Source organism: Saccoglossus kowalevskii, chromosome 12, assembly GCF_978046115.1.
Source record: "Saccoglossus kowalevskii chromosome 12, keSacKowa6.1, whole genome shotgun sequence".
In the NCBI taxonomy this organism is placed as follows: domain Eukaryota; kingdom Metazoa; phylum Hemichordata; class Enteropneusta; family Harrimaniidae; genus Saccoglossus; species Saccoglossus kowalevskii.
Genome location: NC_140652.1, coordinates 13,841,754 through 13,867,839, shown reverse-complemented (window position 1 = coordinate 13,867,839; position 26,086 = coordinate 13,841,754). Strand labels below are relative to the sequence as shown.

At 34.1% G+C, this 26,086-nt stretch overlaps 2 protein-coding genes across 3 annotated transcripts; both read left to right on the top strand.

Moving 5' to 3' along the window:
- The first annotated feature begins 788 nt into the window (after positions 1-788).
- LOC146735543 (uncharacterized) lies at positions 789-1,463 on the top strand. The gene has a single exon (XM_085505906.1). It carries the CDS (start codon positions 789-791, stop codon positions 1,461-1,463), a length of 675 nt encoding a protein of 224 aa, XP_085362032.1.
- Positions 1,464-6,325: 4,862 nt separating this feature from the next.
- Positions 6,326-25,798, top strand: LOC144346447 (uncharacterized). Of its 2 annotated transcripts, XM_085506144.1 has the most exons (3): positions 6,332-6,463; positions 16,386-16,519; positions 22,652-25,798. In XM_085506144.1, exon 3 carries the CDS (start codon positions 22,696-22,698, stop codon positions 23,479-23,481), a length of 786 nt encoding a protein of 261 aa, XP_085362270.1. In that variant the 5' UTR covers positions 6,332-6,463; positions 16,386-16,519; positions 22,652-22,695; the 3' UTR covers positions 23,482-25,798. The 2 variants fall into 2 exon arrangements, 1 of the variants encoding a protein (XP_085362270.1); XR_013419521.1 differs by lacking the exons at positions 16,386-16,519; positions 22,652-25,798 and adding an exon at positions 14,580-14,913 and having other exon boundaries at positions 6,326-6,463.
- The last annotated feature ends 288 nt before the right edge of the window (positions 25,799-26,086 follow it).

The window sequence follows — 26,086 nt, the reverse complement described above, 5'->3', positions numbered from 1 at the left end:
GCTACGCAACATCGCTCCGCACAACTTACACTGAATACAGCAATTTTACTTATTTCATTTTATTTTTATTTTGTTTTTCACTTTACTCATTTGAGATAAAAAAAACGCGCCCCCTGCTCCCTTTAGTTACAGCAATCCAATGCAATGATAACAAACACATTGATCGTCAAACGCCTCAGTTATTTAATAAACCGTTAGCTTTCTGATATTCACGCCACAAGTGAGAAACCAATCACAAGGCTTCTAAAAGCACACACATTGATTTGACCTTTAACTACCACTTTAATAAGACATGTCCATGCAACCATAGGTTTTATGTTGATAATAATGTGATTGTAATTTTAAAATAATTCCTGACGGTGTATATGAATAGTATATATTGCACGTATTTACATTCAGTAATGGATACTCGTATATAGTCTTTAAAAGCCCTAACTCTATTATTATCGTCCGTTTTTGCAGCTTTAATTCTGTTTGGTTTTGCACAGTAGAAAAGAAATGTCCGACAATAGCATCAAGTATATCTATTTGTAACTCACCATACCAACTAGAATCACTGTGGGAGACACTCATTGCAAACAGTACTGGTCTCAGACGATACTGTAAATATACTGCACGTGTGTATGCTGCCAAATTGTTGCTTGTTATATATTAATATACATCCCATTATTTGGACAGGTAGCAATGACGTCAGAACACCCTTGTCGTGTTGCAATATGGGCACACCAACGGACTACATCAACAGCTCTTCTACAATGTTTTGCAGGACGAGAAAATACTAAACGTTAATGGAACCCTATGCAGTTCCATTCATAGAAGAATGGAAGCAATGTTTAGAAGATAATCCAACATATGGCAATAGTCGTTACAAGGAAGTAAAAACAATGTTAGAGTTCGACTACCCTGGCAGTACGATGATTGTGTTTAAAGATATAGCTGATTTTATAGTTGGAAGATACGACAAAATCCCAGAAGGATACATCAATACGTTTTTGATTCGTGAACCAACCCAAAGTATTCCAAGTTTTTGGAGAGCAACAATAAAGGCAGGACGAACATCATTTCCGAGTAGATACTCATACGGTAGCATCAAACCAGTATTAGATTTATACGATTATTTTACTGAACAAAACCAAAAGTGTATAATTATTGATGCTCACGATCTGTCTCATTTCCCTGAGATAGTGCTGAAACAGTTCTGTCAAAAGATTGGTGTAACATTCTGCGAAGATATGCTCAGATGGAAATCGCAAAACATGGATGATTGGGATCCATTCATAAAAAATAGCAAAGATCGGAATATTTGGTTTGGCAATGCACTTGAAAGCTCCAAGTTTCATCCACTACCGACCAAAAACACTCCAATTGATTTGTCCATACTAACAGAAAAATACATCTCTGCATTAGAGGAATCAAAACCAATCTATGACGTATTGTATGCAAAACGCATAAAGCCATTTTAGCTGAACATGTAAGACACACATTGTTCTGAAAATAAACAAAAGATTATGAATTACTCAATAATGACTATTTTAATAGTGCGCTTCTAAGCGTTGGCAATAATAATAACGGGATTGCCTTATTTGGTGAATAATTTACCGATACATTTTGTGCAATAGCTAAGAAACGTAGTATGACTCTTACTGTAGCTTTGTGTTTAAAACCAGTCTATAGACTCACTACTGTTACGATGATAGCAACAAATTAAGTCATTAGTTATAACAAGTCATAAAGAAATAAAAAAAAACAATAATAGGTACTTCCAGGCTGAAGCAAGGAGTGTTACGTGCTGGTTAACTGGCCTTGCCGTCTGATTATTTGTAGTCTGCAGTTCGTTATAATGCAGACTTCACATTAAACGTTTTAAATGGACAGTCTAGTTATCTACATACAAAAACATACCAACAGAGACCATTCATCCATACTATCAATGAATATTCAAGTTGATAAACAAAATGTCGCCCTGAAGGTGCCATAGGAATGGTTTAGACGCATTTAACAACGATTTTATTGAATACATAATGCCTATAACTTGACTAGTATCAAATTACTTGTCCTGAAACAATTATTTTTTATTCTGCGTTTTTAATTTAGATAAAGCTCTATCCCACATTAAAAATAAGTAATATGATCCGTGGCTTCGACTGATTCTACTTCCCAGCAATGAACATAGAATTTGTATGTAAAGTTTGTCAATTATCATTGGTATTATTTTAAATTATTTATTATTTATCACTAAACATTATTTGTAATTTGTTTATTTACTGCATAGCAAATAAACAATTATTATATTCAATTTTCATTAATTTCATTTTTTTAAACTGAATTTGCCATACAATGTTTACTGTATTTCATTTGATTACATTGTGTTCATACTTTGTTATGCATATTTGAGAAGTTTAAAATACTAAATTAGACAGGTAAGAATAGCTATATTAAAAACAGATCGGTAACAATAATAGAGATGGAGAACATGACATATTTGAAACTGAAATAACGTAGTTACAATACACTTGAATAAAGTCTGTTTATGAAAAATAAAAATAAAACAAATTTCTACACAATTATAAAAAAAAACTTAATCTTATAAGCAAGACTCATTTGGCCAGTCATATATAAACATATAGGTTCATATTTAAACAAACGTATCATACTTCGTTGTATATCATACCAAGCGATGGTGCGTCTTTGAGTAACGAAACATACAATAAAATGTTTACGTACATTTCTCGGAAACTTGCATAATAGATGTTTGCCGAGTCTTTTGTGTAAACATTGTTATCTAGTTGACACAAACAGTTAAGAAATTATAGATACGGTAGTTTGTATAATTCCCTCAACAATTAGATTTGGAAGTAATGTAGCCCAAAATACGACCTTGAAGCGTCTAGCTATAGTGACTGTATAGTTGATTCAATCAATATCCAGAAGACATTGGAGAAATAATTCATGACCAAACATGGCCATCACGTAAGAATTTAGAACAAGTATAATGGCCTATCGCAGAACAAACCTTTAGACTATAATAAATGAAATTAAAAATCGTTTCATAATAAACGTGTCTATCAAACCAGAAGAAGGTGTGACACATAGCATAAATATGTATAACATTAACTAAATAAAGCCGAAAATGTGTTAAAATTACATAGTTTTAGCTTTAAAAATATATGATATATGCTCATACTTTCCTGTTTTCTTTTGATATTATTGGAGCGTTGTATTGCTCGAACACATCTGCAATGACATTGGCTTTCATTGACAAACAATGTATTCTGTATCAGTACGTGAGTTTCTAGAACGGGGTTGTTTTGGAAATTTTCTTTTATATTTTTGTTTTACAGTTAATTTCTCATTCATTCATAATTCTAAAACTTGACAGTGTATATAGTGGACGTGGGATTTATTGCAAAAATTTGCAACATGACAATTTTGCTTAAGGGGCTAGCCACTAGATTTCCCGGATTTGTAGAAAAAAAATTATACACGTGAAATACAGACAGACACTGAAAAACAAGCTATTCCAACAAGTAAAAGCCACATTAGAGAGTTAAAACTTTTCAAAGTTTGTTCTGTAAAATTGCTAGCAATCTTCAAGTGTATTATTTTCTTGATTCCACCTCAATTCCCAATCCTCCCTATCCATCCGGGTATTTACACCAACTGGAAACCATCACGGTAAAAACAAAGGCCGAACACTTCGAGACAACTGTACTTAAGTATAGTTTTTTTTGTTTAGTTTTTTATATTGCTTTGTGTCAGGCGACAGTTCCGGACATTAAATGACAATGTTGTCTCTCCTGACTATTTTTGTACGTGCAAACTGCAAATGCCAGTGCTGACACATAGTACATTTTTGCTACAGATGTCATATTCATGTTTGGGACTACATGACAGGGCTGTGCGGCCACCTTCCTACCAAATGGAAATTGAATGCGCTATATCCTGGCGTCAACCAGGCTGAATCGAACACAAGCACCTGAGGACCTTAACCAAGGTGAATGAATCTCGGCCAGTGAAATTGGCCTTCCCATTGAGTCTGTGGCACACTCACACAAGGTAGGGGTTGAGCTTTTTTGATGTTCAGCCTAAGGTAGGATTTGAACTTGGGTCTACCGATCACGAATCTGATGCGACTACCACTTTGCTACCAGTGACCGGTATGTATAGTTGATAGTTGAGACTCTAACAATGTTACCCCTACATGTGCAGCATATATACATTCGGTTGTTCAGGATTACTTCAAAGTTGAGTTTGAGCTGTTTTTTTTTACCCTAGCTGTTTTTACCAGCTCTTCGAATGGCGTGCCACATTTGCTCGTGCAGAGCCTATAGAAATACATGATACACTGGTACGCGTCTTATCAACGCAAATAAAACGTTATGGTGTTACTCATTTGCATCATCAATAAAGTTATGCTGATCATAACAATTAGAGGATGTCTGGGTCACAAATCAATGGTTAACTACTTGTCTTCAGCTATATATATATATATATATATATATGTCTGTTCTATTTCTATAGAAGAACCTTCTCAAATAAAAGAAATTCTATAATTTAAAAACATAAGAGGTAGTCACTAAACCATGTACTTTCACATTCAATCAAGAAAATAGACATGTTGGTGAACTAGCCTTGCACTGTGAGTGTTTTATTGTTTGCAGTCTGTAAAATGCCAGTTTTTTTACAAATACAAAAATAAAAAAAAAAACTGCAGACCTCACTTCTTTATATTTTTGGGTGGGCTAGCCAAGTATCTGATTTGTATACTTCCATGTCATTTTACCTGTTGTACTGGTTTGTCGCTATCTGGTTTTTTTGCTGAGAATAACGCTAACCCGGATGGAGAGCGCTATAAACTAGGAAATACCGTGGAAATCACATTTATGTCCATAAAAAATTCAAACTACACCAAGCGAAGGCAGTGTCATTCATGACTTGTTGGATTGATTACATTTTTACTGCTTGGCGGTAATTTTTGGCCTCAAAAATCTAAAAAAAAAAGCTTTTTCTAGCCGGTACCATCTTTTTCCCAGATATGTTATCCAGTTTTGTTCGAAGCTGTTACAGAGACACGCAATAATTGTTTACAAGTGCACATCGCGTTATATGTTGATCAAGTTATTTATTTGGCTTTTCTGAGACAATTTATATTTTGTTACCCCATTGCCCCTAACATTTTTTCACATCAATTCTGAACAATTAATAACGGAACTATAGTACAGCTCATAATGGATAAATTCACTGTGACACAAACCCAGTTCAATATAAATTTTAAATTATTTTCTGTGCGGGGCTATGACATGACATATCATGTCTTGTTGTTGACATCATCTTTTTTGTTGATTTAAAACTTTGAGTCTATTCATTTATTTATAAAATTATGTACTATTATATAACTTATTAATATTATTATTTACTGTTTACTTTGTTCATTCTGGGGTACTATTTCCGTTATCCTCACTATAATTAATTTATATAAATATCTATAAATACATGTATTTAAAATTAAAATTATACATTTGTTTACCTAATTTTATTTACTTGTTTGTTTATACATCAACTTCATTTGTATATTATTATCTGCATATATGTTTCATAGCCATTCATTCAAGAGCCCTAAAAGCATTTCAGCTGTGAATTATCACTCAGTTTCAATATAAATAACAATTATTGATACAAAATCATTAACATTTGAACAGACGATTCACAAACTAGTTAAATACTGTATAATTCAAAAAACAAAACAAAAAAACAATCTTGTTAGTTATCCCAACCAATCAAAATTCTCCATTGCACGACTTTATATACACACTACCGAACTGTTTTATTTCGAATCTCACGTGTTTTTTTAAATCAAAAATAGAACGCCAGTATGTATGAGTTGACCATTCTTTATTCAGTATGCAAATCAGTGAAGGTTCTAGAATTATAGCGTATACAAATTATAATTATATTGGCACCTACTCCCATTACCTTTAAAATTACAATACAATATATTATTTGGAGCGAGGAGCTTTGAAAAGCTGTAGTCGTCGCGCCGTGCATGTGCGACATTTGTATTATTTGTATTACTGAAATCATGAGTACGTGTTTTGACCAAGGCGTACACTAATTGCCGCTGGTGACTCCTTCGATACCTTCCAATCACCAACAAAAATCATAGTTAAAGCTTAATAGTCAATTAGTATTTTTATTGTTAATATTTTCTGTTTACCATATTAGTGTCACTTCATTTGAAAACAACATTCGTTGTAATAATGCATTGGTCAATCTAGCGCCATCTATAGTCACGTTCTGACGATATTGGTGTGGAGAAACCGGAAGTAATAAACAAATAGAAAGTTTTCAGGTCAGCATGGTATCCTTGATACGTCAGCGTTCTGAGACCAGTAACTTAGATAAATCACCGATATTTACTTCATTGTTGTGATCGATGCGCCGCTGAGTTGATCTATCAATTCCGGTAAGAATGATTTTATGATAATAATTAGAAATAATTCGCCTATTGAACTTGTTAGCTGGGATAGCTATGTCACACTGATCATCAGTTGTGGCGTGGTTCTGAAGGTCATGTTAGGTTCATGGTAGTTTCACCCTGTTTTGGGACTTAATTGTACTTTGTGTTATTTATAAATTTTCAGGAAACATATGGTGATTTTTTTTTAAATGACGCTAAATTAAAGCACGTAAAACAATAGGGGATACGCAAGTGAGGTATTCAAGAGGGGATTACTTTTTTTGACTATTGTTATGCTAATAGCGACCCATTAACTCACTATCCATAAATGTACATAACCATATAATGATTTAGGACAGGCTCTTCTATCGTTTAACATAATTATACCCACTCATGATGAATCAAACGCCGCGAGAAAGGTGCTCGTACACAAGGTGTTTGCTTGTTATGTGTAATAGTCAAGTTTCTCAAGGCTAAAATATTAACAAGACTGCACAATCTTTTGGCGAGGTCTGTCGTTGAGAAAGTGACCGATTTTGTTTTTACCGTGAAAGGTTTTGGAAATTTCCTGGGAAGTTTAGAGAACATTGCAATAAAATAAATACGGAAAAGGGGCAAGAAAAGTACGTATAGAACTACATTGCAGTGTTCTCCCAAGGCCTTTTAAGAGTATTGGGTCCGATACTGTTATTTTTGAATATAGATGGAAAACCGATGACTTTTTCAGTACCGTTCCAGACATTGCAAGATATATATATATATAATAATCAGGAGTTCACTACTATTGCGTTGACAATTTTTTTACGATCTTTCAAAATTAATATAGTGGTCATGGCTATCCGTTCGCCCCAGTATTGACATTCGCCGCTGTTGCGACGCCACGAGCAGAGAAACGAAAGGCTGAATTCCCCTCGTTTAGCGGTTTAAATTCAAAGTGGCTACACAAAGTGGCTATCTCCTGCTTTATGGTACGGTTGGTGGCGCCATTTCGGCAACTCTCATAATGTCGAAAAAACTCGAAGGTGACGGGAGAGGGGGGCGTGGCCCGATTTTAGAATATCATTGACTGTTTGCCTTATATACCCTTTTTTTATAATATTGTTTATAAATAAATTTTGCACACAAAAAAGTCAATTGTCCCTATTCAGTTACAATTTAATCCATTGATTAGACATACACTTGACAGCAACGGCAAGGATGTTTGTCAGTTTTATTCAAGATATAATTTTTTTATTTTACGCATTATGGCTACACAACGTGACAGAAAGTCCTTCCATGTGATCTAATATTTGTAAACAATCTACATGTATTTGCACACGACTCCCAGTGTCTTCTCCTTGAGCAAACAGTAATACTTCACATTCGTTTTTGCACGGTTTTAATCTTTCTCAAATGAAACGAAGCAGTTGATTTATATTTTATTCAATGTTTATTTTCGTTTTATATGTTTAAACAAAATATGCAGTCTTTAACAAATTAGTAAATATGCGAGGTTTTTTATTTTTCCGAACAAGGACAAGGAACGTAAATGGCGGTAGTCTCACAGTGTCCATCGCGATCTTCGGTTGGTATCAAAAGCACTACACACAAATGAAGTATTATTTAGGAACTAAACAAATTTCAATCGTTGGCGTGTGTAAGAGCTGGACCGCTCACTATCGTTGGCTCCAAGTCCGAACCGGACATTAAACCGCGATGTTTTTATTTACTTGTTATGGATGTTGTGCAGACAACTTTGCAGTTGTACGAATAAATCAATTTCTCTATTTTGATGTTTTGAGCATATTCCCTGTGTTTTATTTGTCAAGGAAACAGTCTGTTTTATTGTTATTTTACATGTTCACGTAGATTTAAATATTTGTCAGCGACAATAGTGAAATAAAAACACAGTGAATAATTAAAAAATTATTCAAGGACGCAATAATTTGGACGTATGGACACATAATGTTCTTGATTAAGTAAACTATCGACTGCCAAAAAAGCTATTGATTTAATGAATATGTTTCTAAACATAAATTTATAATTTAATTTTGTTAATTTATAATCATGATGATAACCAATTTTTAATAATACAAATTAACCTGAAACGTCATTACAGTTGTTTCTACAATGTACGTATTTTTTTTTTACTATTTTAGCTAATTTAGTATTTCAGATTTCAAAATTATTTTAGATTAGTTGTGTTACTTTATGTTTTTTATATTGGACTTTACTCAAGCATTGTTTTTGTGTACGTTCCAAATACAATATCCTATCCTATCCTATCCTATCCTATTACATAAATGTGATGTATACCCTAGTCTCTGGTTAGTATAACAACATTTATGATAATTACAACCGAAATTTGCATATTCTTTATCATGCTAATTCAAATGTTATGTGAATTATCCAAACATTTTCATTATAACTGAAAACTTCGCCATTTTGTTTGCTTGATAATACTAGTATTCACACTCTGTCCATTCTGTAAAGATTTAACACTATTTATATCTTTAGCAGTGATGTATTAGTTTTGTGTTGGGATACGTTTGTTATTGTTTTACATTGCTGTTTCATTTGTTTCGTGTGAATAAACTTATTCAAAGTGTTATTTGTCGTCGGTCAAAATCGAGATAGTTAAATATCGACGTCGGTATCACCCATCCCGTGACCTGCTGGGCTTAGCTGAGGTTTAACAGCCCTCTCTTGCGATTACCAATTGAATACTACTTTTCAAAGTTTATTTTGACATTTGTTTTCAGGTGACAGGGGCAGCTGGCCAAATATCGATACGTAAAATAAGCAGGGCCAGCACATGCATCTTTATTATTCATAATCAAATTGTAATTTATGTTCGAAACTTTTTTCATTCAAAATGCGAACAGAACACATGGCCGAAACATCTCATATGCGCATGCGTTCCCTGTCAAGAGACATATTTGTTCCAAATTTCACATCGTGACTTGTGTAACGAAAACAGTAGTGCTTGGCAAAGCAAATATTAGTCTTTAATTATCACATGTTTTGTTTATTAAATTTTGTTTTATTTTTCTAATGTACATTAAATATCTAATTAATGCAATAATTAGGCATGTTGGATTCTCAAGAATAAATATTTATTGTTAATGTTTTGTACTAATTTGTATGTATTTATATGAAATAAATACTTATACTAGCAATTAATTTGTCTGTCACTCTATAATAAATAGGTGAAACCTGATACCAGTAACATTAGTAAAACTGTTGCCACCTTACTCCACCAGTCACTGTCCCGAGGCTGCTTCACCTGGCCTCTTAAACTGGAGAAAATTTTAATAAAGATGTGCACATCTGACAAACCACAATGACATTGACCTAAATGTGATAATCAAACTGTAGTACAGCCCCCCTGCCCTGAACATATGATTATTATATACCAGTAACATTTAACCTTGAATTGATATTCTCCCTCAAAATGTGGACAACACACCCTTAAAAAAACTCAACTCTAATTGTCCATGCACATAAGAAAATATTTGTGACTCATCTTTTGTATTAGCTATATTCAACTTGTTGGGAATTTTCCCATGTATTTCTGATATATTAATCAGACAGTAATACTCATGCAATCTGAAATCCCATGCTCGAGATGGCTCAGCCAACTTGTTTGTTATGACTCAGACTACTACAGAACGAGCAGTGGTTTCACTGCGTTTTGGGTCCGGAAGGTATTTTGCGTCGTCTGTCAATTATATACACCATGCTATATTTGAAAGTCGGCGTAGCTGGATTTTTCAATGAAATTATGTCCCCAAAAGTTGTTTTTTTGAAATTTTGAACCCTAGACAAGGGCCTATCAGCCGTGAAATCGCCCAGGGCAATTTTTCGGATGGGCGTATTTACGGCAGAATCCGGTAATATATAGTCAGTGGGGTCACGCCAAGGGTCATGCACTTCATTGCAAAATTGCCGTGTGGTTGAAACTAGGTCATGGAGCGACGGACGAGAAAGACATCATTAAACATTCACATAATCACAATAAAACTGTGAAGTGGTCGCATATTACGGCCTAGCAAACATGGGGAAAACCGCGTAATAAGCCGAAGGGTCGAATCATACTAGATACACGCTCACCGGATCCGAACTATCGTTTTGGCTTTCCCGTTCAACTGATAGCAAAATAAACTACTCAACTACCAACGTTGCGGTGTGGTACACAAGTGTGCCATCGAAATAAAACCATATTAGATCCAGAAGAAAATGGGTTTGAGTCCCGCTCAGAGCTACCGTAAAAAACGTAAATCAAATAAACTGAAATCACTATAACAAGTAAATAAAAAACGTCACAAAAAAAATTAAAATAAATCTCACGAAACTCCACCATGCAAAACTGAATGAATAAATAATAAAATAACTTGCGTCTTAAACTGAACGACGCGCAATTTGTTCAACATTTACCGGATTGTGACAAGAGATAAACAAAAGACCCAAGTCAAGGTAAGTTTTGCTAGATATTACAGTGTCACCATGGCGTTTCCCATATTATGAAAACAATCCAGGCAACAGATGAATATCTTCTGTGGTGTTGTGGTATTTATACGGTGTCTGTGAAATTGTTGATTGAGGGTTCGAATTCAGCAGTTAACATTTTGTTAGAAAGTTTCACAATTAAATCAAATATCCAATAATACCAGTATATTTATTTCATTATTGTAACAACTTGCAATGGTGGAATTTGATCAAACATGAGTCCTTTACACCTAAGGATCGGGTCAGAATGATTCAAGTGACGAGGTTAAATTTATATTCTGCTATCACCAGTTGTCGTCATGTCTTTCTAAGTGAATGCGCTGTTGTGCTATAATCGTAAGTTTTCACCACCAATTGCATCTTTCATCACAAAATATATCCATTTATAGTCTGTGCTTTCCATCAGAAGATTGGAAAAAACTAGCCATATTTTTGAATAAAAAATTAAAATTGATTCAAATTTTGTCTGTTGGCTCCAACATTAAGGGGTCATTTCCAGAAATATTGAAGAATATAAGAAAAAGTGCAGACAAATTAGGACAAGAAAGTCTGGTAGTGAAAAGGTTAAAGGGCAACATTTTTCCCACAGTAAATTTTTGATACAGCACCCTTCTTGGTGGCCTCAATTTCTTCTTTTGACCTGGTCTTTTACAGTCACCCACTGTTTTCTAGTAGGAACACACCATGTAATATATAATAATAAAAATAATAATAACAATAATTGTCAACTTATAAGTTCTCCTTGAGAAGATAAAAATAGTCATACATTACAAAGCAAATAAAGAACGCAAAAAAGAAAACAAAAAGTCGACAACAACAAAACACTAATAATCATCCAAACTCATTCAAGGCATAGACACTATCTGGTATTAAAGTGCCTGTGAAATGCCAGCTACTTTCTTACTTAAATCATTTATTAGTACATCGATAGTATTAACATTTGTATCTCTAAGCATAACTTTTTTTAAGTAAGAAAATGGGTTTTAAACTTTATTTTTGTATATATTTTAAAATGAGACTTCGTGTATATTAATTGCCACATATGTATTTATTCCCTGGGAAATAGTGAACCATAAAGAACACTTATTACCAAGTTTATTGTATAAAGTTGAGCTGATGTATTCCATAGAATGTCCAAGCCAAATAAAACAGATTCAAAATTAAAATTAAAAGCATTGAACTATAGCGATCGATGAAACAGGTAAAAAATCAAAAATATTATAATGAGTCGATGATTCGTAAATCAGTTTCTAAATGATAGCCACGTGTGTGGGGATTGACATCCTGTTGTAGTGGGTGAACGCATCGGATCCCGATGGGGAAAAGTGTGTGAATATCGGCGTTTGATTGGGTAACAAAAACAAGTATTATTCAAGTTTGAAGGATTGTCATGTTTAGGACATCGCATTAAAAAATACTTGGTGGCTCACTTATTACGCAGAGCAAATTGCAAGAAAAGATAACAGAAGTGTGAAGTCGTCATTTAACTCCAATCACGCACCAATTCAGAATTTTTTAGATAGCGAGATGAAAAACAATTTCCAACATGTGAGTGCTGCATAATTTCCGGTTTGACCGAGGCTTTGGTTTTCGTGTCACGTCATTGCTACTTCTTGCATAACACAAACTACCTCTAAAAATACCTCTAATCTACTTGGCTACAAGTTAAATTTTTTAACACCAAAAAACAATAATTGTTTCAGTGGAACACAAATCCGAAACAGGAAATGTGCTGGTGGGCATTTCACAGGCACTTTAAGACTGGTCTTGGTGAATTGAGCTATGGGAAGTATTATATGTTTGTCGCTCATAATGAAAATAAAATTATAACTGTAGGTTGTGGTAATATACTCCACTGGTGTATGTAGATATTAGTCTCCTGCTTAGAGGTGTTGGAAAATTGTTTTGGTAGGATATTGTTCCTTAATTACTATGCCACGTTGAACATTCTTCTGAATTTATGCTTTCTTTTTTTGAATTGTATATGCCCATGTATGAGTATTAATCATTTTGGTAATTATTCAAATACTCTAGTGTAGATACTATTTTTTAATACACGTCGCATATTACAAATTACAGAATTAGATTTAGGGTTGGTGGAAGTGTTGAACACTGAATGATAATCTATTTTTATTTCTATGCCGTACCCTACACCTGCTCTCTAAACATAATGTCAAGACACATAGTTCAAAATTATAAAAATATAACTTCCACGTTGTCATAGTTTTGTTTATGCTATAGTATTAATAAGAGTAGATACTGGTCATATCTCACCCCTGTTACCGTACGTATGCTGTGATTGATTGAGACTTGGCCACATGACATTGAATTAAAATGGATATTACATGGTATATTGCCTGAGAGGTAGATAGTACATGAGAACATCACATGAATGACGTCACTGAAACTACTGTGCAACGATACTGCGCATAACCAATTGTCGTTCGCTGCACTTGTGCTGCCCGGTCGGTGTTGCTTTCAGGGTTTGCTTTCAAGCTTTTGAAGGAACTTTAGCCATTCGTAATATACAGCGAACGTGTCAGAATGGATAATAAGTAAGATACTTTTGTTGTTTAGGATATTCTTTACATGAAAGAAAAATATACGGCAAAGCCGCCACAGAAACGTCTCAGACGTGGCCGCTTCGACGCCGCATTCTACGCTGTGAGAAGAAGAAGGTGGCACTATTACTATCACTTCCATGGCACTATGAAAATTGGTATCTGGCTTTTGGCCAAATTACTGGCGTTTAAGAATTTCTCAATTCATTTAAAAAATGTTACACTCGATAAATTGAGTGATTCACACTGCTGAAAAACCGTTACTAAAAAGAGTATCCATGTACCATAATGGACCGCGTTAGCGCCCATGCCCGGTCAAGTGCCCACCCCCAACTTTTGGGCACTTTTTATTATCAGGGTCACATTGGGCAAAGCGCCCACCCCTTCAGAATGCCACTAATTTTAAAACTTCGTTTACTGGTAATCGTTTTTATATGATATGAATATTGACCGCCGTGAATATGTTGTGAATTCATAGACTACAGTGACGTAAACTATGCTTCGACCTGACCTGATAAATATTTCATGTCATATTCTGTTTACGGCTTCTCAATCAACAATTGCTAGTTACCAGTTTTTAGCTCCGCTGTCGACTTTGTCGAGCGGAGCTTATCATATGAGTGATTGTCCATCGTCGTCCGTTGTGTCAATGATTTACTTTTTCGACTACTTCTTGAAAACTAAAAGCCTGAATGATTTGATACTTGGTGTATATGTACCTTGGGTAGACCTCTCTTAGGTTTGTTCATTTCATGTTGATATCTTCAATTCTCTAATTTTGGTGAATATTTTTGTCATTTTTGGTAAAATGTGATATCTTCGACATCTTTTAAAAAAACGCAAGTCTAAGTGCTTTGACATTATACATATAAGTACTACATTGTACCTTTCTCAGATTTGTTCATTTCATGATGAAATCTTCAATTCTCTAATTTTGGTGAATATTTTTGTAATTTTTCGCGAAAAGTAATATTTTTGAATTTTTCGTGAAAGTTTGTTTAGATACTATACATATTATTTATTTTCTAATTATATCTTCTGTTCTTTAATTGCAATGTGCGGGGCTATCTCAGCCGAAATGCCGTTTATTGGCCGAAATCAATTCCAACAGATCGTACTTCGACATCAATATTTCATTTCTGCATTGTGTTACCGGAAAGGCCGAAGAATTGCGTTGGTACAACACAACATTATGATTGGTTAATATCAGACTTGACCCATTAGATCATAGGACGTTGTAGCATGTCAAATCATCATGGCGGAAAGTGTTTCTCATCGAGAGTTTGCGTACGATCCAACACTTTCGACAGTGGAGATAATGATAAAGATTTTGACTTTGACGACTGTGTTCCAACATTTGGGTGGTACGTAATTAATATTGTAATAAAATGTGCGTATATTTTGTGATCATTTCTGTTTCTTCATTGTGAAAGTCAATGACGATGTAACCGTAATTCGTAATATCACCTCAATCTGTCACATGGTTAAGTTAAATTTTCATTTGCTCTCTTTTCCAAATGGAGGTTCTCGGGTAAACGCGCCTACCCCTAAAAACATGATTTTCTGAGTTGAGGACTCTAACCGGCCCAGAACGATATGTTATTAAGTAATGTGAAATGTATAAAATAAAATATTGCATATATAAGTGTTTTTATATTATGGGAGAGTGGGTATGAGTGGTGTGTGGTAGATGGATTTTTGCATGACTGACGCCTGCTCGATGTGATAAAATATATAACACATGGTCATTCGGGCAATATCACAATTTGCTGTCTTCCCTCATGCTGTTGATCAAGACCATAATAATGATGATGCCCTTGCCTTGATGTTCAGCCTAAGGTAGGATTTGAACTCGGGTCTACCGATCATGAGTCTGATGCGACAACCACTATGCTACCAGTGACCATGTTTTTTTAGAAAATATTAATTGAAAAAGTTTGATGAAATTAACACTCAAATATTTTCTCGTGATTACAGTCGCATCTATTCTTTTGATTGTGTAGAAGCTCCAATAGAAGCTGCTTTATTAATTTAGCCTAATAATCAATAAGTTTTTAATTCACAGATTTTTTGGTAAAAAACCTAAAGATATAATCAGCGAAAATTAAAATTTAGTGGGAAATGTACAGTAACTTCTATCAACTACCGTAGAATCCGCATTCCTAATAAAGGTCACACCCCTTTTTTTGATTAATTGAGAACGAGGAATTAAAAATACATCATTTCTCACATGTGTAGATGCTCTAATAGGACCGCGTCCTCTCTGTTGCATTGTACCATTTTAATAGAAGCCACGGTTTCTAATACAGATTTTACAGTCACTGTTTGGCATAGAGTTATGTATGTTTTTGAACATCAATATGATACAATATGTATGTACATAAGGTGAACTGTTGTAACTTTGTGACAATAAATTATTATTATTATTATTATTATTATTATTATTATTATTATTATTTGTTATACATGTATTAAATGAATTGTTTTTTACATTTTATTAATATCTGTCTGATGGCCCTCGTATCACAATAACGTGCCTCTGCCTGCAACCATCACATTTTATCTGAGGTCGAAATTTGCATCGCAAGAATAAAATAACACCATTGTACTTGCACAATACACTTCTTTATAGGGATCAACTATTTGGAATAATGGGGCTGGCTGGAAGAGTGTTACATATTTGCATTATCTGTACATTTTTATTCATTTTTATTCATTTTTAAGCGGTCAGCTGGTTTTCACTGCAATACCTTGTATATATAATTTATCAGTGTTTCTAGCGTGAATTATTTTTAACGTCTTTTATAGTCTGGCTAAATCCCATGATTTCAAATATTCACCATTTTAACAAATATCCGTCAAATCTTATTTGATTTCAGAAAGCGAAACCTAGTTCTCCTCATCTATGTCACGGTCATTATTCAAATATTGGGGTCACTTCAATTCTCTCTGAGCCAAGTGAGGTCAAGTTTATATTCTATTGTCATCAGTTAATCACCACTTTTCAACAATTGTAAGTACGATATATGTTTAGCTTCCTCTTCTCAATTCAGAACATCACATTGGGTTTGGGAATACCGGTACGTTTATTGTTTATACCACCCGGTACGCTCGTATTGGAAATGGTACGTGTACGTTTGTTTATTTTTCTAAATTGGGCCGATTTAAACAAATCTTGATTTAAAAATAAAATCGTTCAGTTTTCCCATCAAAATCAAATACTAAAGATCCCACTACAACATCGAGAAATCACTGTGTTACCTTTACCATTGAGTCGCTGAACTATCATTACCATATTTAAATGAGCCGTGGTAATTCGAACATGTTGGCACTATCCTAAATTTTGATTGGTTAATTAGCGACTTGACTTATCAGGTCAATATACACAGTTTCAAGTCTCTTGTGCGGATACCGTATAGAATCAAGCGTTTATATGTGACCAAACTCATTCGTTTTCGGTGAAACTAAATTGAATTTTACCTGCATTTCATAACAAAATTGATTGTACTGTAATTATTTGCTACTAAGCAATGCATCTGTATTTGTTTTTATTCAAAACTTCTTCATGATACCTATTTTAGAATCAAATTAAGACATTTCACTCATCTCAGACAGCTAAATTTGTATGACACCTATTCAAGAGATTATACAATATCTTATTTTTTGCCAGCCACAAAAGATAAACTTGATCGATGCAGACGGCCAGCTCGTGCATTTTTATCGACACATGGCAGCACGCAAATCGAGATAAATTTCACAGAATACATCATTACTGTACTGATGGACTGCAACGTTTCTCAGCCAAGTCGACTCTCGTAGTTATTGGTTTGATATTTGATTAGAACTTATGGCCTGGCAAACAGCATGTGCATTTGACCAGTAAAAGCACATTTAAAAGCAAGGGAACATTTACCAGACATTTTGGACATTTAGTTATGTAACGAATCAAAGTGAATTCAGACCAATTTTAACACATAGCCAGGGTAATGAAATTAAATAGTACCCACCTAAAAATAAACAAGGTCAGAAGATTGGACAGTCAGTTTCGTAATGGAGCAAAGTGAATTCAGACTTGCTGTTTAACGTTCTTATCTTTTAATTTATTTTGGCATTTGATCACTTCAAGTTTTTTGTATGATTTATTCTTTTGAAAAATGCTATTGCTTCAACCTTTATGTACGGCGTCTCAAGTTTGAGTGGTTTAATTTGTAAGCTATGTAATCTCCAATTTTTCTGATTTATTTCTAGGGTAGCAATATCTTGTTTTTGTGTGTTAACCAAAGTAAATTTATCTTTTTGCATAAGTTAGAGATGATGCAGAACGTTTCAAATAATCTCCTCTGCTGTAAGAAGATTTAAAAGATGTATATAGTATAAGGTTCATTGTGATAATTTTTAGCGCTACACGCTTGTTATGCAAATTGTAATCAAGCTGATTTTTTTTTAGCTGATAGCATAATTTCAGTGACCAATGCAGAAAAGCCAAGTAACATTCTGGAGTCGATTAAAAGTCTAAATCATGAAGTTTATACAGGTCGAGGCTCTTTGTTGTATTGCCGTGCAATCACGATATATTCGGTAGCTGTTCCACTCTTTGTTTGATTATCTAGTACGCAATAAACAGTCTAAAACTGTAGAACATGAAATAACAGTTAACACTTTAAAATCATGGGCTAGTGCATTTTTTATTCGCACTGTCTTTTCTGATCATACTTATGTATATATATATATATATGTGTGTGTGTATCTGTTCTATTTTTATAGAAGAACCTTCCTAAATAAAAAAAAAATTAAAAATTTAAAAACATAAGAGGTAGTCACTAAACCATGTACTTTCACACTCAAGCGAGAGAATAGACATGTTGGTGAACTAGCCTTGCACTGTGAGTGTTTTATTGTTTACACTCCAGTTTTTTTCACAAATAAAAAAAATAAAAAAAAGAACTGCAGACCACACTTCTTTATATTTTTTTAGTGGGCAAGCCATGTTTCCACATACAAAAATACACATAATATTTCTTTTTAATTTATTTTATTTAAAACAAATATTTTAGAAGCATAACAATACAACGACTAGATTTGGTGTCACAGTTTGCTCCCAATTCATACTCGAATATTGCCAGCAATAATTAATAAAGCTTGTTCAGAAAACCATTTATTCCCGACATCATATTCAATGGCTAGTTCTCAGGATCTACAACAGTAAATAAATAAACAGAAATCATTTTGATGCGTGGTTTTCAGATGACACTGCCATATCGCACAAATATTCAACACCACCATATCGAATTTGGATTTGGACCATACCATATCAAGCTGCAGGGTGTCTAAACAATGACTCAACAAACAATAAACACATCTCCCACCCACCACACAAATTTCAGCCACAATTGAACAACCAAGAAAGCAACAAATATCAGGCTGCATCTTGAAAACAACGAGATACCACATTACAACCAGTCATTACAAACATGAAATCCTCCACCCCTCCCAGTACACCCTACAACATTAATGGTTCCTATACTCATTTGCAACTATGTACAACAAGCTTATCCAATAGATGCACCAGACTCATCAAACTTTTGACCAACCACTCATTCTAAATATTGTGGAGTGAGGGTGCTATTTACTAATGAGAGGAATCTTTTAAACGAATTAAACAGATATATATATATATATATATATATATATATATATATATAATGTTTGTCTTTCTTTGCGTGACAGAAAAAGATCAGAAAATGGCTGTTGCTTCAACTTTGTACTTACATAAGACACAGTATAAAGTTCAGTGTAATATTTCTTTGGCACTACGCACTTTTTGTAATCATAATTTATAGTAGATTCAACAAAATTAAGCCGATTTTGCTGGTTGTTTGCATAATTGGTTGATTGACCAATGCAGAAAACCCAAGTAACATTCTGGAGTCGCTAATTTTCAAGCCTTAATCATAAAATTAATACAGGTCAGATCTCATTGGCATAATGCCATCCATTTGTGATGTATTATATAACTGGTCCACTTTATGTCCACAAATTGCGTCAAGAAACTCAAGTAAACAGACTGAAACTGCAGACCATTCAATAAAGTTTAAGATTTTGAATTCATGGGCCTGGCAGAATAAGTGCGACTAGTGTAATTTTTGTTCGTTTTGTTCTTGTCTGAATATTTTTTTTTTGATTTTGCAAAATTTGTAATTTTGTATCAAAGTGCATGTAACATTACGTTCGTTTCGATTTAAACCTACTTATCTTGACTTGTATTAAACTAATATATATTCATACAATACTCATACAATGCTTGTTCCACGACATGAGTAACATATTATAACGTATTATCTTTCTTCTCTGTTACATCGAATTTGTCATGATAGTTGTTGTACAAAACAATTTGGATACATAAGCTTAATGCAAATACCATTACCTTCTGTAGATGGTTCACCTGTATTTTGTTTAACAATTGCGTTCAATCACCTGAGTAAACGGCCTAAACTAACAAGTTGGCAGAAAATGTGTGACTAGTTATCCTTTTTTGTATATTATCTGTTCATTTTACATTTTCTTAAATTTAACAAACTTCTTCTTCCTGAAATACCGTGCATGGAATGCTTTTTTTGCTTGTACTCTTGTTTGTATTGGAAATATATTGTTCCCAAAACAGCGTGAGCATTTGTTAAGTGGACTAATGTTAGAGTGTATATTCATGGCGAATTTCATTTAACGATGAATACCCATTTAGTATAATTTGGTGCTGTCCGGCAGACCAATAGAATGATTTAATAATAATAATAACTTTATTACACAACTGCACCATCAGTGGGTGATACAGGATACAGATCAGAAAAAACAAACACAAAAAAATTACAAACAAATCAACAGGTATATATAAAATATGTATTACAATTAGGTTTAATAAATTGTATTTTTTAAGTATTTTGCAAGTGCAGTACTACTGTTTATGATCCAACTGAATATTAAATTTCGGTTAGTTGTAATGTAGCAAATTCAAGCATCAAAAATGAGAGATAAGAGGTATAAATTTCCCATTTACAAATTAATTTGTTGTTGGACACTATTTAATCTGAATATTTTAAAATACATATACTTATTTTTGAATCTGTTTTAAGACATTTGAAAAAAATATTTTAGAAGCATAACAATACAACGACTAGATTTGGTGTTACAGTTTGCCCCCAATTCATATTGGAATATTGCCAGTAATAGTTAATAAAGCTTGTTCATAATACCATTTATTCCCGACATCATATTCAGTGGCTAGTTCTCAGGATCTACAACAGTAAAAATAAAAACAGAAATCATTTTGATGCCATGTTTTTAGAAGACACCGCCGTATATTTTAATTTGGGCCATGCCATTTCAAGCTGCAGAATGTCTAAACAATGACTCAACAAACAATAAACACATATTTAACCCACCAAAGAAATTGAAGCCATAGTTGAACAACCAAGAAAGCAACAAATGTCAGGCTGCCTCCTGAAAACAACGTGATAGCACATTACAACCAGTCATTGCAAACATAAAATCCTCTACTCCTTCCAATAAAAACTACAGCATTAATTGTTCCTATACACATTTGCATCTATGTACAACAAGCTTAGCCAATAGATGCACCTGACTCAACAAACTTTGGCCCTGTGTAATTTGGAGTGGATACAATTTAATTTCATTACTCTGGCTATGTGATAAAATTGGTCCGAATTCGCTTTGGTTCATTACGTAACTGACCGACCAATTTTGGACTTTAATTGTGCATGCAGGCTAGGGTTCTGGCCCTGTTTATTTTTTGGGTGGGTACCATCAGATTTTCCATGGATGCTCCCATGAAGACCAAATGTCACCAGCATTCATTTTCATGCCAATTTGAAAAAATCACCCGGATAAGATTCTCCATATATTCTCCCATGACGACCAAATGTCACACACTGTCGAAATGACAGTTGCGAGTTTCCGTTTCGCAAAGAGGCCGACAAGTGTCTTTGATCAAACCGCCAATTCGCGCCCCACATAAAAACATTGTTGTCAAACGAGGCGGCATTGAGTACATTATGGCCAACATTCCGTCTTAACCTGGTCTCAATCAACAGTTCATATCTTAGAGTTGACACATCACAGCGACACCCATTTGTTCCTAGAAACAAACGCCTAACAGCATTTTGATTTTGAGACGATATGCCAGCTCCAATCATTGTATTCTCATTTTCTATATAGGGAAAATGGCCAAAAATGCATGGTTTAAGTTATATTTTATCTATACAGAGATATGGTAATTTAAACTATTAAATCTATTGTAGTCAAATATTTTCCGTCCGTTACATAGCAATAGGCAACACATGACATTTCGGCTCTGTTATGCTTCTGAAAATTAAAATTGTTAGGCCTACTAAGATAATTCATGTTACACAATTGCATAAGCATTATGTATGTTACTCTCTTACAATAGTCATTACAAGTTATTGTGGTCTTCTGATTAGTATGGGATAGTCTGAGTTATGTAAAGTATAAAATAAATGTTGACAAGCCAACGTGTTAAAGAGCTTTCCAACACTGGCAATTTCTTTCTGCTCCTAGTGTCGATCGTGTGCTTCATTTACCTTTTCTAAATCATATGATGGTCGGCTAATACGATCAGATTAATTTAAGATAGATACCTGAAGAGAACAATCTGATGAAAAACATTAGTTCAGCTTGTGTAATTACCGCGCCTTCAAATTAGTGTAAAAGTAATCAACACATCATATTGTATTAATACAACAGTTTTAGTCACCAGTTTGTGTGCCATAACAAAAGAAATCATATTAAAAGAAATTCCTTTTTTTGCGGCTACGTTAGTTTTAGCTATCACGCTAACTGACTTAAAATAATTAATTATTTCTTTTTGTAAAACAATAAAGAAGTCCCAACTTGGCCAGTCTAGATACACGAGAATGTACCGATGAATCGAATAACTTACTAAATAAAACACACAGTTTAATGTTATGAGACGTCACTGTGTAAATGATTGAGCATTGGTGAATTTCAATATATTTCGAAAAGTACCAAACAATTATTGGTGATTTTCGTTTCTTTTACCCGAACGTAATTCAGATTATTTTAATGACTTTAATTTTTCATTTTCTGACAACAGAGAGCCAGAGTAAATTCAATCGAAAAGTACACTAGGTATCCACGATGTCAACTAGACCTGTTCGTCACATTGCAGTATGGACACACCAACGGAGTATGTCAACAGCTCTATTACAGTGGTTTGCTGGAAGAGGAGACACGAAAACATTTTTAGAACCGTTTCTCGTTCCATTGACGAATGGAATCGTCAATGACCCAATTATTAATGATGTTGAATACCAGGATGTTAAAACTATGCTCGAATCAGATTATCCAGGACATAACATCGTTATGTTCAAAGAGATGGCACAGTACGTGAGTGCAAGATACGATAAAATACCCGATGGGTATACACACACGTTCCTGATACGAGATCCAAATCAAAGCATTCACAGTTATTGGAAAATTGCAGAACGCAAACCAGATCCTAGATTCGGACTCGCTAGTTTGAAACCAGTGTTCGATTTGTACCAATATGTGACTCAAGAACTAAAGCAAACAGCAGTTATCATCGATGCTCATGAGCTATCACATCACCCGGAGGTCATGCTGAAAACCTATTGTCAATCGGTCAATATACCTTTTCGAGAAGAGATGTTGAGCTGGAAACCAGCAATTATTGATGGATGGCATCCGAACCTAACGGATTACCTAGACACCAATCTTTGGTTCGGTAAAGCGCTTCAAAGTACCAGCTTTGAACCGCTATCTGAGAATGATTATACTCATGAATTGTCCTCAATACCAGAAGCAGGACGGGATGCTTTAGAAGAATCGAGACAGGTTTACAAATTCTTGTACGAGAGACGTTTGAAGCCATCTGTGTTACTATGTGAAGAGACTGACGAATAGCTATGCTCTTTTTGTCACTGCCACCAATCAATCTGTTTTTAGTCCCTGTTCGGACGCAGTTCGAAAACGGGGACTTATGTTTTGACCTCCGTGTGTCCGTGCGTGCGTGCGTGTGTGCGTGCGTGCGTGTGCGTCCGGACCTGTATCCAAAAAAAAAAAAAACCTAGACCAATCACAATCAAACTTCACACATACATCATACAAGCATTTCTCGGCTGTTAACAAATGGATTTTCTTCAAACTTGGTATGTACATTAGCTATTTTGAGACTTTGATGCAAATAATTTTGTTTTTCAGATAAGATTCAAAATGGCCGACTAGCGGCCATTTTGTTTTAATGAATGTGGTTCTGTGCCATATCTCTGACTTGCTTTCAATGATTATGTTCAAGTTTTAAATATTCATTATACATCATGTTATAGATAGACAGATATATTGGTTTGACAATCTTATTCAAAATGGCCAAATGGTGGCCATTTTTGTGGTAAAAAATCATCAAATATCAAGCATTTCTCGGCTGTTAACAGATGGATTTTGTTCAAACTTGGTATGTACATTAGCTATTTTGAGACTTTGATGCAAATAATTTTGTTTTTCAGATAAGATTCAAAATGGCCGACTAGGGCCATTTTGTTTTAATGAATGTGGTTCTGTGCCATATCTCTGACTTGCTTTCACTGATTATGTTCAAGTTTTAAATATTAATTATACATCATGTTATAGATAGACAGATATATTGGTTTGACAATCTTATTCAAAATGGCCAAATGGTGGCCATTTTTGTGGTAAAAAATCATCAAATATCAAGCATTTCTGGCATTTATGGATGGATTTCGTTCAAACTTGGTACATATATTAGACATTACAGGTTCCTTATGCACATCATATATTTTTCAGATCGGATTCAAAATGGCTGTCTGGAGGCCTTTTTGTTTTAATGAATAGGCTTCTATAGCTGTATCTCTTAAATGTTATATATACATGTATTCAAAATGGCTGATTTTGAATGCTGTTCCAGAGCAATATCTCTCAATATGCACAAGTACCTGTTTGACGATCAGATACAAATGTCAATCATTTTAATGTTAAAAAAAATCATATTCCTGACATGGTTATATTCCAGCTATATTACTATAAACAAAACTATATGTCTTAAATTTGATAACTAACGGGACTATGACATGCATGGCTTGTTCAATTATGCGACATTACAAATTGGATAAAAACCAGTTGAAAGCAGCCTATAGATGTTCACATGAGCTGACTGTATAATTTTGGAAAACAGCGTGCAAAGTTTGAAAAAAACGAAGGAAATGTTGGCGGAGTTGCGTGTATATTTAAGTCATTATCATGACAGCCCCGTAGTTAAATTTCAAAAACATTAAGTAAATGCCTCATATATAAGCAGATTATCATAACCGTCAACCGAAAAATTGACACAAACTGCTTACAAAGTTGTGAAAAGCGATTGGAAAGTTGGTAATGTTTTGAAATGTTCTTGCCCTGAGTAAGGATTTAGTCATAATATTGGGGGCAGTAACAAATTTGACACAAAAATCTGTATTGCGGAAAATCAGAGCAGTTGTACTTTCAACATTATCAAACACCGGTTAATGCATATAGACCCTTGACAAAAAATCTAAAAAATAATGTTTTGACATTTATCAATCACTATAAGTATCAAAGTATGAATAACTCAATCCATAAATACTCAATTCCGAACTGTAGACGTATGTGTGTAAATGGATTTTGTCCCATGTATTTCATTGTTGTGAGTTTATTGTTGAGTATGTAAATGCTTTATATGTTTCATACACGGTTTTATAAACAAGTTCTCGGCAAAACCACACCAAACGAGCATAGTTAATTATTGTGGAATATGAATATTGGTATATACGTGTGAAAACTTGTAATGTTCTTTTAAATTTCTAACAGACCAAACTTTCCTTTTTCCTTTCTAAATTATGGCTTTGAATATTATGAAGCATGGCATATAAAAATCACGTGATACAATGTCAGTCGAGGAATAAAAATGTTTATAGTGACACGTATTCCACATGATTCCACATCAGAAAACCCGACACTATAATAACATATAAAACATACTAATTCGTATTGTATAAAAAGTTAGTATGAAAGTGTTTTACATTTATGTTTTAAAAATATGTTTTCCACGTGACACAACGATAAGTTCCCGTCCTCAGCTCGAGAAAACATACCAGTGAAGTAAAATAGGCGTGTTGAATATCTTTTCTGTATCTACCAATTAAATAGTTTGTCCCATATTTTAAAATAAAAATGTGCACACAATCTTTTATTATTTGGTTACTACTTTTTAATCTAATAGTAACTCGCAAAATCGTTGTTTCTGACTGTTTAAGACGTTCTTTCAACTCCTGTGCTCTGTCGTACGCAATATCATATCTTTCTTGGTCCGTAAGAACAGTGATTATCTTATTTTGCCATTCTTCGACATCTTCTCTTTCTCCATTGTTATTTACTCCTATCTCGACAACAAGCTCCTCGGCAATGTTAGGGAATTCCATTTTTACCAGTTGGGCAATGATCGAATTAATAGACAACTAAGTGGGAACACCAGCTGCGA

Coding starts and splice junctions, on each gene's coding strand:
- LOC146735543 (XM_085505906.1), top strand. CDS start 789: ATGGAACCCTATGCAGTTCCATTCATAGAAGAATGGAAGCAATGTTTA.
- LOC144346447 (XM_085506144.1), top strand. CDS start 22,696: ATGTCAACTAGACCTGTTCGTCACATTGCAGTATGGACACACCAACGG.